This window comes from Pongo abelii, chromosome 10, assembly GCF_028885655.2.
Source record: "Pongo abelii isolate AG06213 chromosome 10, NHGRI_mPonAbe1-v2.0_pri, whole genome shotgun sequence".
Lineage (NCBI taxonomy): Eukaryota > Metazoa > Chordata > Mammalia > Primates > Hominidae > Pongo > Pongo abelii.
The window spans coordinates 72,763,121-72,776,092 of record NC_071995.2 but is presented as its reverse complement, the minus strand read 5'-3'; the positions used below and the strand labels follow the sequence as shown (position 1 = coordinate 72,776,092).

The following is a 12,972-nucleotide window of genomic DNA, read 5'->3' as shown; positions in this document are numbered from 1 at the left end:
TATATAAAAGGTTAGTTATTGTCATTATTACCATCATCATTATCAGTGGGTTTATATTTCCTTGTTCCATATGATGTCTCCACAGCGTTTGAAGAAAATGAGATGGAGAGTCGGATCTGTCGCCGCCACCGCCACCGCCGCCGCCCCCGCCCCGGGAGCCGCCAGCACCCTCGGGTCGCTGCCAGAGCGGGCCAGATCCCCGCACCATGCCGTCGGAGAAGACCTTCAAGCAGCGCCGCACCTTCCAACGAAGAGTAGAAGATGTCCGACTTATTCTATCGCAGCATCCAACCAAAATCCCGGTGATAATAGAACGATATAAGGGTGAGAAGCAGCTTCCTGTCCTGAATAAAACGAGGTTCCTTTTACCTGACCACGTCAACATGAGTGAGCACATCAAGATAATTACAAAGCGCTTACATCTCAATGCTACTCAAACCTTCTTCCTGTTGGTAAATGGACACAGCAAGGTGAGCGTCTCCACACCAATCTCAGAGGCGTATGAGAGTGGGAAGTATGAAGATGGATTCCTGTATATGGTCTATGTCTCTCCCAGGAGACATTTGAGATGAAACTGTCAGTGTAAAACTAGAAAAATGCAGCTATTCTATAATTTTTTCAACGCTTACCAAGGAAGAAAAAGGGATGTTACCAACTGAGATTGATCAGTTCATCTAATCACAGATCATCAAAGTAGTGTTCCCACCTAGGAGTGTTAGGAAATTGTGTTTGTACTTCAAGCAGAAAAACTAAGCTCTAAGTGAGCACGTTCAGCTTTGGAAACTATATTATTTAATGTAGGCTAGCTGTTTTCAAATTTAAAAGTTAAAAATGAAACTTTGCGTAAAAAGAAAGAAAAGGAAGGAAGGAAGGAAAGAAAGAAAGAAAAAGAGAAAGGAAAAAGAAAGAAAGAAAGAAAGAAAGAAAGAAAGAAAGAAAGAAAGAAAGAAAGAAAGAAAGAAAGAAAGAAAGAAAGAAAGAAAGAAAGAAAGAAAGAAAGAAAGAAAGGAAGGAAGGAAGGAAGGAAGGAAGGAAGGAAGGAAGGGAGAAAATGAGATGTACTCTCTTCCCCTGCCTTGGTGATTAGGGAAGCACATGCTGATGTGGAGGTGAGACACTGAGCATTACAGAGGGAAAACTTCCTAGAGAATCTCCTGGACCTGCTGTGCACTGCACACATGAAAATAAACTTTTATATGTTGCTGAGATTCGGAAGTTATTATTACTACATAACTTAGAATTTCTGACTAATAAATGATTTTATTAGCAATGCAATATAGCTTCTTATTAAGTGATTACAGCCTTTGCCAGTTTCAAGCTACGTGTCCCTAGGAACCTCTGTATTGCCCTAATTTTTTATCTATTAAAAAGAAAGTGAGACTATTATTATCGTAAAGGATTAATATGACAGTAATGTAAACTTTACAGAAATGTAATATGATAGGATGCTTCACGTGTAGGAACCCCTTATCAGTTGTTACTATTTTTAATATTAAATTTGTTATTTTTAAATGAACTAAATACAACACAGGCCTTTTGATAACCAGTACATATAGCGGAGAATTCAGTTAAAACTTTTTGGAAATACAATCTTATCTGTATCTTGTGGGATTTGGTAGGGTTCTAAATTGGAATAATTTCTATGGAGTAAAATTTGACAATATCTATGTACAATAGATATACAATTCTTTGTACAATGTCTATGTACATACATAGATATTCATTGAAACATTATTTGTATTAGCACAGGAAAAACCAAGTAAGCCTAAATAGCTATCAACAGGGAACTGGTCTACTAAATAATGATACATTCACATATTAAAACATTATCAGCCATTTTAAAGATGAGGTTATTCATACATAATAATATGGAAGGATCTCAAAAGATATATTGTTGAGTAAGAAAGGTAAGGTGTGGAACAAGGTATAATACAGTGCTATTTATATGAGCAAAAGATATACATGCACAGAGGATCTTTGAGGCTAGAGGATGCACAAGTGACTGACAACACTATTGCTGTGGAAAGAAGTTGTGTTTTGAGAAAAGTAATTAAGTGAAGGATGTATTTTTTATTGTGTTTCATAAGGCAGGTTTTTTTTTCATTTTTACCATACAAACATATCACCTATAAACAAAACAGACAAAAGGAAAGATGATCCATCAGACATACTTTGTCATTAAACAGTTCTGTTTTTAAAGGGTTATTTATGGGTAAGTGAATTGAGTGACATTGACACAAGGTTTTTGATACACTTGAGGGTGATTTTGATATAAAATCACAATTAAAAGACAATTTAGAAGAATTATTTTTAAAGTTTAAAACTAAATATTAAAATCATTAAACTTAAAAAATATTTTTCTGTGCCTTTAACTCATTCTACAAATTTTTTATTCTATACATAAATTTATTGGATTTGAATAATGATTTCTAAGGGGGCTTTAAGGAATGGTTAGTCTTGTTTCCAGATTTAATTACACATCTTCAAATTTTAAACAATAAGGTTCTAAAGTTAGTATATTAGATTTATTTTTAACATATTTCAGTTCTCTAGCAACAACAACAACAAACTTCCTAAATATGTAAACTTCTTTTATATGTCTAATAGGTCAAACTTAAATTACTAATTAAACTTTTAGTTTGGCTTCAAGTTTGTAGTCTAGATCAATTACTCAATTACCTATTTTTCAACTGTCTTTAAAAGACTATCACTTTAATAATCAAACTATCTTAAACAATATTTTTACAAGAATACCATATATTGCACTGAAGTAGAATTGAGAGCAAATTGAATATTTTACATCTGCAGAAAGGTTAAGTAACTTCACTCAACTCATATAACTAGATAAAGCAAAATTGGATTCAGGTTTGTCTGATTATAATTTCTATAACATTTACACTATGCTACCTGCCTTTTCTGATAATACCAGAAGCTGACAAAAAAGAATTGTATTAACTCATGTATTCATATGTTCAAGGAATAGGAATAGCTTCAAGTGCAATTGGATAGTGGGGCTCAAAAGATATCTTCAGCATCCAGTTTTACCCACATTCTTTTGCGTCTCTGTTTCCATTGTGTTGGCTTCATTTTTAGCTGCAGAAACAAGCCTTACATCTACCCATCATTTAATCATATGCTGGTGTTTTATTTGTCTGAGTTTTCCCAGCAAAGACTGCATCACTCTCTCTCATTCTATTTTGGCATTATCCACATCTCTAAAATATAGCCAGTGAGATAAACTATACAGATTCACATAGGTAAATCCAGGCAGGGTAACCTTTGGAATGAGAGGGTTCTATTTTACCAAATCCTATGTGTTGAGAGTGCCAGTGTGTTTTTCTACAATAGAAATGTTAGGTTTTAGGAGGTGCAAGTAGGGGGACAGCTGAAATTTGCAAAGGAGATTCTGAAGTGGATTCTGCCCTACATCCACTATATTTGTCATTTGAAAACTTGTCAGAATTCTAGAATCACCTATTAATGTTAAAATGTTTGCTTTAAGTTTAATAAACCAACACCTTTAGTGTGATCTGATTAGCTGTGGGTGGGAAGTGTGAGCTACTGGCCTATACTGGGGCAACCCAAGTTTTCCAGAGTAAATGGCAGTTGATTGGCAGAGAGCCGGTTTGAAGAATCTTAAAAGAGACAACTGGACAGTATGAAAGATGCAATAAAATTTAGTCACGTGACATTTGGTTTTGGCGCAGTCTCTCAGCAGATAGTCAAACCCCAGTTAAGCAGCTAGGTATTGAATCAAAGCTAGGAGATTGTGATACTGAGAATATTAAGTAGGCATGGCCAGTGTTGAAGGAATTGGACTTCTTGGCATACAGTTAAGACAGAGACTAAGGACAAAGTTCTAGGAACCAGAGCTCTATGAGGCAGTGACCAAGAATTGGCTTGACACCAAAGCAGACTTCACAGCTAGACTGGAAGCAGCAGATTTTATAAAAATGAGAAGTTGGGTTTTAACTTAAGACTTTCCTACCTAAGGTAAGTAACAGTTCTAATAAAAGTGGCTCTAGGCAAGTGGCTTCAGACTTGAAGAGACAGCTCCAGAGAAGTAGAACCTGAAAGCTTCCAATCAAGGTGCCACGTGTCCTCAGAATCAATTTCTTGGCCCATTAGCTTAGAACATTGTTTTCCTTTCTTTTCCTAAAACACTGGCAATACTTATATTTTATGTCCTCATAATTGAAATAATCAGCTGAATGCACATGTTTGTGTTCATGTGTTCTTGTGCAAATTACCCTTTTAACTATCAGCATAGGCAACAATAAATCACCTAAATAACATTGATGTTAAATAATTAATTTTCAGAATTTAAGAAATGTTAATGCATAAGTACAAGTATACCTGTAGTTGTACACAAATTACAGAGTACCCAAATTTTGTACCCAAAGTTGTACACAAATTAGTTTAAAAATTAATTTAGTGTAAAAATGAATTCATTGTTGAAAATAACAAAGCTGATTCTATTCTTTAAAAACAAAAAATCTGGCCAAAATTGCAGATACAGCTTGGAGCATCCTATAGTTGCAGAAGGTAAGAAAATTATTTTTTAACAAAAAACCCACAAGGATGCAGAGGGGATATGTCAAAGGGGCACAGGAGCCAGTTGAAAGAACTCCCAATGGCCCAAGCTGAAACAATTAAGATCGCAAAATAAATAAAGTATTAAAAGATTATAAACCAAAGCATAAAATAATAATCCATGAATCTATTCTGATATAAAACACTGAATAAGCAAGTAACTAGGCGAGAATAGACAAATCTATGAATCTGTGAAGAATTATAATAATTTATGTAGATACTATGCTCTCAAGCAGGTGTAGCATAACTTCCCATTTTTTAAGTGTTGGTGTACATAGTGACTTCCAACTAAACAGTACAGTATGGGAAGGGGGAGAAGAGCAATTTGATAGTAGAGAAACTGACAAACACTTCCTCAGCCAGGTGACTATGGTGTTTCTCCCAAGAACAAGTGAAATCAAACTAATGAGAAAAGCAATTAATTGTGACAAATACACCACACTAGTATGTTAATAATAGGGGAAAGTGTTAATAGGTGTGATGGTACATAGAAACTCTCTGTATTATCCTTGCAAATTTTTTTTTGTAAATCTAAAATTATTCTAAACTAAAAAGTTAATTTTTTTTTCAAAAATACATGAAAGTGACTTTTGACAGAAAACCACTAATTTAAAAAAAAAAAAAAAGAAAAAAAAAAACTCTGCCAAAAGACGACGTTTACTCGCCAAACCAAATTCCTTGCTGGACCTAACTTTAAACTTAGTCCTTATTTTATTATTCAGTATTTAAATGATATAATTTGACACTTATAACAACCAACTTTAAAAAAATTAGTTATTCTTTGGCACATAAAAATGACGCTGCCTTTATGAAAAAATATTTAAAGAGAAAAAAATGCAATAGACACTGTCAAAATTTCTCTAAATAAATTAATTAAACTGAAAAATAGAGAAGCTTGAAGACTAAACCATTTTTTTCAAAAATTGGAAAAAAGTGATTTTATCTTAGAGTACTGCAAATGCCTGCAAGTTTTTGACTAGGTTTCTTCCATATTTACATGCCTGTGAATTGCAGTACTTTCTTCCTCTTATGTACTAGCTTATTCTTCTAAGCGGTCCTAAAAACAATCTTAGTAATAACCATTAATCCTTGAAAAATTAAGGATCCCATGAACCTTAATTAAGGTATACCTTCTTTAAATGTCCTCATACCTTACTCTTTTCTAGAACATTATTGGGCCAATGATTTTTAATATGTGTTAATTTTATAATTTTTGAAATTAATATTTTAGAACAATTTTATATTTACAGACATATTGCTAATTTAGTACATATATCTTGCCCCCAGTTTCCCCTACCGTTAACATTGTACATTATCATGATACATTTGTTACAATTAGTGAACCAATATTGATACATTATTAGTAACTAAAGTCCATACATTATTTAGATATTCTTAGGTTTTACCTAGTGTTTTTTTTCTTTACCAGAATTCCATCCAAGGTCCATTACATTTTCCTTGGATATCATCACATTTTCTTTGGCTCACCATTTTTGTTTTTATTAAATTGACAGTTTTTAAAAACAGCTTTACTGAGGTATAATTTATATGTTAAAAACTGCACATATATAATGTATAAAATTTGATGAGTTAGGACTTACACATATATTGTGAAACCACCACCATAATCAAGGCAATAGGCATATCTATTACCTCCAAAAATTTCCTCCTGTCCCTTGTTTTGTTTTGTCTATGCATGTGTATGTGGTAAGAGAACTCAACATGAGTTCTACCTTCTTAAGTAATTATTAAAGTGCACAATATAGTACAGTATTCTAATTATAGGCACTATATTGTACAGCAGATCTCTAGAACTTATTCACTTGCATAACTGAAACTTTATTGAAAAACAACTCCCCATTTTCACCCAGCCTCTGGAAACTATCATTCTATGTTCTACTTCTGAGTTTGACTATTTCATTTTAGATTTTTTGCTTTGTTTTGTTTATTTTTTTGATAGGAGAGGAGGAGGTAAAAACAAAAATTGGGTTTGCACTCCAAAGACTTTTCCCAAAGATTGGTGATTCGTTTCCATTTCACATTATCATGGATGAACACTTATCCTGGCTTTCAGGATGGTTTGAATTCAAGGTAATGTGTTTAATATGTGTTTTTCTGAAATCCAGTGTATTCACCGGATTCAGGAAAGAACACAGAGTGTTCTTTGTGTTCTTGTTCTTATATGAAAGGAATTGGCAGTTCAGCTTCAGAACAAATTTTAAAATCACAAATCCAATTTGTCTGTGATTTGGATCTAGGCTAATTACTAAGGCACCATTCAGCAATATTGGTTTAAACATTTAAATACCCTGTGAAATTGCAATTAATTAAGGGTCTGCTGATTCTAAAAGCTATGCAATGAATAAGGAATGAGGGAAGAATAATAAATCTGGATGCTAAGTTCAGAGCAAAATGTCAATAATCTCCTCACTTTTGCAGTATCTATAGATAAAGAGTGGGGATAGGAATTACATGGATAACATTAAATAAAAAGTACATAAAAACTTGGAAGTTATTTTTCATTAAATTTGCCATATATTACAGTTCAATAAAATGCCTGTGAGGAAAATACCTACTTAAGGCTGAAGACTAGTTACATTGTTGCTATTCAGAATTTTTGAGAGTGAAAGAATGAATATTGGTCAACTTTCCTGATTTAAACTTACGTGTTTTAAAACGTGATTTTGTAACTTAAACATCTGTGTTATGCCTTAAAAATTCAACATGAGTTCTACCTTCTTAATTATTAAATTGCATAATATAGTACAGTGGTATAATTATAGGTGTTCTACTGTGCAGCAATACAGTACAGTATTTGTGCTTAATATTATTAAAGGACAAATTAAAATTATAGAAAGTAAAAAAATGTTATAACACATCTAAATAGACATTTGTTTGTAGTATTTTTTTTTAATATATAACCTTTTTTTCGTATATTATAAAAATTCCCTTTTTGTGGGCACAGCTGTGATGGTAATGAGAAGCTTGTTGGTACCCAGAACTTGTACAAATTCTACAAGTGGGAAACTTATTCTTTCCATTTGGATTAACTCTTACTTTTTTTAAGTAAAATTTTTATTTTTATTTAGCTTTTCTCTACCAATTTCAGTGGTATATTTGTAGCCTCTTTCCATGTATCTGGAGTGATAATAGTACCAAGTTTCTATTCATATTTTTCACGCACCAAAGGCTTTCTTTCACCAAAGGCTTCCTTCATCACAGAAGCAGCAGCAGCTTGAAGACAGTAACTGAGTTTAGCTATTTTAGATGGCTTATACAAATGGAATCATGTCCTTCAGTCACTGGCTTGTTTTACTTGCATAGGGTCCCCCAGACGCATTTATGTTGTTGCATATGGCAGGATTTCTTTCTAAGACTGAATAATTTTCCATTTTATGTGTATATATATATATATACACACACACACACACATATATACACATATATACACATATATACATATATGTATATATATACATACACATATGTATATATACATACACATACATATATTCACACACACATACATATATTCACACACATACACATATACATAAAGAAAATCTGATATATATATTTTCTTTATTCATCTGTCAGTGTGCAGTTAGGTTGTTTCTATATTTGACTATTGTACATAATGCTGCAATGAAGATAGAAGCTCAGATCTCTTCGAGGTCCTGGTTTCAATTCTTTGTGATATATACTCAGAACTGGGATTGCTGGATCATATGGTAGTTCTATTTTTAATTTTTTGAGGAATCTCCATATTGTTTTCATAGTGGCTGTACCATATTACATTCCCACGACAGCGTACAAGGGTCTCAATTTCTCCATATTCTCACCAACACTTACCTTTTGTTTTTTGGCAATAACCATACTAATAGGTGTGAGGTGATATTGTAATTTTGATTTTCATTTCTCTGATAATTAGTGATATTGAACAAGTTTCATACACTTGTTGGCCAAGTTGCAGATAACATGATTTTTTTAATTTTTAAATTTATTTCTATAGTTTTTTTTTAATCTTTAAGTTCAGGGGTACAAGTGTAGGTTCATTATACAGGTAAACTTGTGCCATAGGGGTTTGTTATACAGATTGTTTCATCACCCAGGTATGAAGCCTAGTACCCTTTAGTTGTTTTTCCTGATCCTCTCCCACCACCCTCCAAAAGGCTCCAGTGTGTGTTATTCGACCCTATGTGTCCATGAGTTCTCATCATTTAGCTCCCACTTATATGTGAGAACATGCCATATTTTATGTGTAGAAAACCTTGAAGCCTCAACAAATGAACTGTTAGAACTAATGAATCAATTCAGTAAACTGCAGTACAAAATCAACATACAAAAAATCAGTTGCGTTTTTTACACTAACGACAAACTATTTGACAAAGACATTAATAAAACAATCACATTTTCAATAGCATCAAAGAGAATAAAGTACTTAGGGATAAACTTAATCTAAGAGGTAAAAGGCTAGCACACTGAAAGCAATAAAACATTGATGAAAAGATTAAAGAAGACATAAATAAATGAAAACATTCTGCATCCAAGAATTGGAGACTTAATATTATTAAACGGTTCATTCTACCCAAAGTGATTGATATGGTTTGGCTGTGTCCTCACCCAAATCTCAACTTCAGTTGTATCTCCCAGATTTCCCATGTGTTATGGGAGGGACTTGGAGGGAGGTAATTGAATCATGGGGGCTGCTCTTTCCCCTCCTATCTTGTGACAGTGAATAAGTCTCATGAGACCTGATGGGTTTATCAGGGGTTTGTGCTTTTGCTTCTTCTTCATTTTCTCTTGACATTGCCATGTAAGAAGTACCTTTCACCTCCTGCCATGAGGCGGAGGCCTCCCCAGCCACATGGAACTGTAAGTCCAATTAAACCTCTTTTCTCTTTTTCTTCCCAGTCTCAGGTATGTCTTTATCAGCAGCATGAAAACAGACTAATACAGCAAATTGGTACCAGTAGAGTAGGGTGATGCTGAAAAGATACCCAAAAATGTGGAAGCAACTTTGGAACTGCATAATAGGCAGAGGTTGGAACAGTTTGGAGGGTTCAGAAGAAGACAGAAAAATATGGGAAAGTTTGGAACTTCCTAGAGGCTTGTTGAATGGCTTTGACAAAGGTGCTGATAGTGATATGAACAAGAAGGTTCAGGCTGAGGTGGTCTCAGATGGAGATGAGAAACTTGCTGGGAACTGGAGCAAAGATTACCCTTGATATGTTTTAGCAAAGAGACTGGCATATTTTGCCCCTGCCCTAGAAAATTGTAATACTTCGAACTTGAAAGAAATGATTTAAGGTATCTGGCGAAAGCAATTTCTAAGCAGCAAAACATTCAAAAGGTGACTTGGATGCTATTAAAAGCATTCCATTTTAAAAGGGAAACAGGATAAAAGTTTAGAAAACTTGCAGCCTGACGATGCAGTAGAAAAGAAAAGCTCAAGCTGGCTGCAGAAATCTGCATAAGTAGCAAAGAGCCTAATGTTAATCCCCAAGACCATGGGGAAAATGTCTCCAGGCCATGTAAGCAAACTCCATAGCAGCCCCTCCGTGGAGGCCCGGAGGAAAAAGTGGTTTCGTAGGCTGGGCCCAGGGGCTTTGTGAAGTCTAGGGACTTGATGCCCTGTGTCCCAGCAGCTCCAGCCATGGCTGAAAGGGGCCAATGTAGAGCTCAGGCTGTGACTTCAGAGGGTGGAAGCCCTAAGCCTTGGAAACTTTCACATGAGCCTGTGAGTGCACAGAAGTCAAGAACTGAGGTTTGGGACCTCCATCTAGATTTCAGAAGATGTATGGAAACACCAGAATGCCCAGGCAAAAGTTTGCTGTAAGGGCAGGGCCCTCATGGAGAACCTTGGCTAGGGCAGTGGGGAAGGGAAATGTGGGATCAGAGCCCCCACACAGAGTCCCTACTGGGGCATCATCTAGTGGAGCTGTGAGAAGAGGCCCACAGTCATCCAGACCCCAGAATGATAGATCCACTGACAGCTTGCACTGTGTGATGGAAAAGCTACAGACACTCAACACCAGCAGGTGAAAGCAGCCAGGAGGGAGGCTATACCCTGCAAAGCCACAGGGGTGGAGCTTCCCAAGACCATGGGGACTAATGTCTTGCATCAGCGTGACCTGGATGTGAGATCTGCAGTCAAAATAGATCATTTTGGAGCTTTAAAAATTTGACTGTCTCACTGGATTTCAGACTTGCATGGGCCCTGTAACCCCTTTGTTTTGGCCAATTTCTCGCATTTGGAATGGCTGTACTTACCCAATGCCCGTACCCACATTGTATTTAGGAAATAACTAACTTGCTTTTGATTTTACATGCTCATAGGTGGAAAATACTTGCCTTGTCTCAGATGAGACTTTGGGCTGCAGATTTTTGGGTTAATGCTGAAATGAGTTAAGACTTTGGGGGACTGTTGGGAAGGAATCATTGGTTTTGAAATGTGAGGACATGAAATTTGGAGGGGTCAGGGGCAGAATGATATGGTTTGACTGTGTCCCCACCCAAATCTCAACTTGAATTGTATCTCCTAGAATTCCCACATGTTGTGGGAGGGACTCAGGGGGAGGTAATTGAGTCATGGGGGGCTGGTCTTTCTTGTGCTATTCTCATGATAGTGAATAAGTCTCACGAGATCTGATGAGTTTATCAGGGGTTTCTTCTTTTACTTCTTCCTCATTTTCTCTTGCTGCCACCATGTAAGAAGTGACTTTCACCTCCTACCATGATTCTGAAGCCTCTCCAGCCATGAAGAACTGTAAGTCCAATTAAACCTCGTTTCTCTTTTTCTTCCCAGTATCAGATATGTCTGTATCAGCAGTATGAAAACAGACTAATAAAGTGATCTACAGATTTAATACTGTACCTGTCAAAATCTCAATGACATATTTTTTACAAAAATATAAAAAAGATCTTAAAGTTCCCATGGAAACACAAAAGTCCCTAAATAGCCAAAACAATTTTGAGAAAAAAAAAGAACAAAACTGGAGGCATCACATTTACCAGTTTGAAAAATACACTACAAAGCTACAGTAAATAAAACAGTATGATTTTAGCATAAAGACAGACATATAGGCCAACAGAACAGAATAGAATAGAGAGCCCAGAAATAAACTCACACATACGTGTGTGGTCAACTGGTCTTCAACAAAGTTGCCTAGAATACATAATGGGAAAAGATTCTTTCTTCAATAAACAGTGTTGAGAAAGCCTGATATCCACAGGTAAATGAATGAATTGGACTCTTATTTTACACCATATATAAAAATTAACTCCAAATGGATTAAATATTGATGCTTAAATGTAAGACTAGAAACTAGAAAACTCCTAGAGGAAAGCACAGAGGAAAAGCTTCATAGTATTGGTCTTGTCAATAATTTTCTATGACACCAAAAACAGACAGCAAAAGAAAAAAAATAGGTAATTATGATTACATCAAACTAAAAACCTTCTGCAGAGCAAAGAAAAAATATCGACAGACTGAAACAGCACCTATATAACGTAAGAAAATAATTGTAAAACAAGTATCTGATAAGAGTTTAATTTTTTAAATAAAGAAGTCCTACAACTCAACAGCAGAAAAAAAAACAAACTTAAAAATGGGCAAAGATTTGAATAGACATTCCTTCAAAGAACACAAATAAATGATCAACAGGTATACGAAAAGGTGCTTGACAGTTTTAAGTAATCCTAATCTGACATTTTGTAGAGTGTCTCTCAAGTGGGATTAGACTTACTTTTTTTGTTTGTTTGTTTGTTTTCATAAATTATCTGGTGTTATCTGTTCTTAGAAAGAAGACCACAGAAGAAAAGTGCCACTTTTATCACATCATACCAAGGGTAAATATTATCAGTTTGAGTTTTCTTTGTTGACTGTATCCTTGGTCACCTGCCTGAGGTGGTATTTCTCAGGTTTCTTCATAGTAACGTTCTTCTTTTTCTCATTTCCATACTGTATTCTTTAGACGGAAGTCACCATGTGTAGCTCACACTTGAAGGGTGAAGTTTATGCTCCACCTCCTTGAGGGTGGCTGCCAACTGTTGGTTATTTATTAATTCATTCAAATATGTTTGTTTAAACTCTAGCATTATCTAGCATTGACTGGCATTGCACCTGGCACTAAGTTTAAAATGATGACCAAGACTGGCAGGAACTCTGCCTTGGTGGATCTGACATTTTTAGATAAATAGTTCACAGAATGTACTTTGATGACAAACCAAAGAGAGAAAGAAAATAAACACTACAGACATATGACAAAGAATCAGTGAGATATAATGGACTTGTGATTGGGCAGCCCAGTTCTGGTCTTAATTTTGCCACTTTATAAAGCATAAATTCTTTGCTTCTTAAAGGCGAACTAACTTTTC

General features: G+C 35.2%; 1 protein-coding gene across 1 annotated transcript; it reads left to right on the top strand.

The window, feature by feature from the left end:
- The first annotated feature begins 205 nt into the window (after positions 1 to 205).
- Positions 206 to 572, top strand: LOC100461261 (microtubule-associated proteins 1A/1B light chain 3B-like). Its single transcript, XM_054528548.1, has one exon. The coding sequence runs from the start codon at positions 207 to 209 to the stop codon at positions 570 to 572; it is 366 nt and encodes a 121-aa protein (XP_054384523.1). The 5' UTR covers position 206.
- The last annotated feature ends 12,400 nt before the right edge of the window (positions 573 to 12,972 follow it).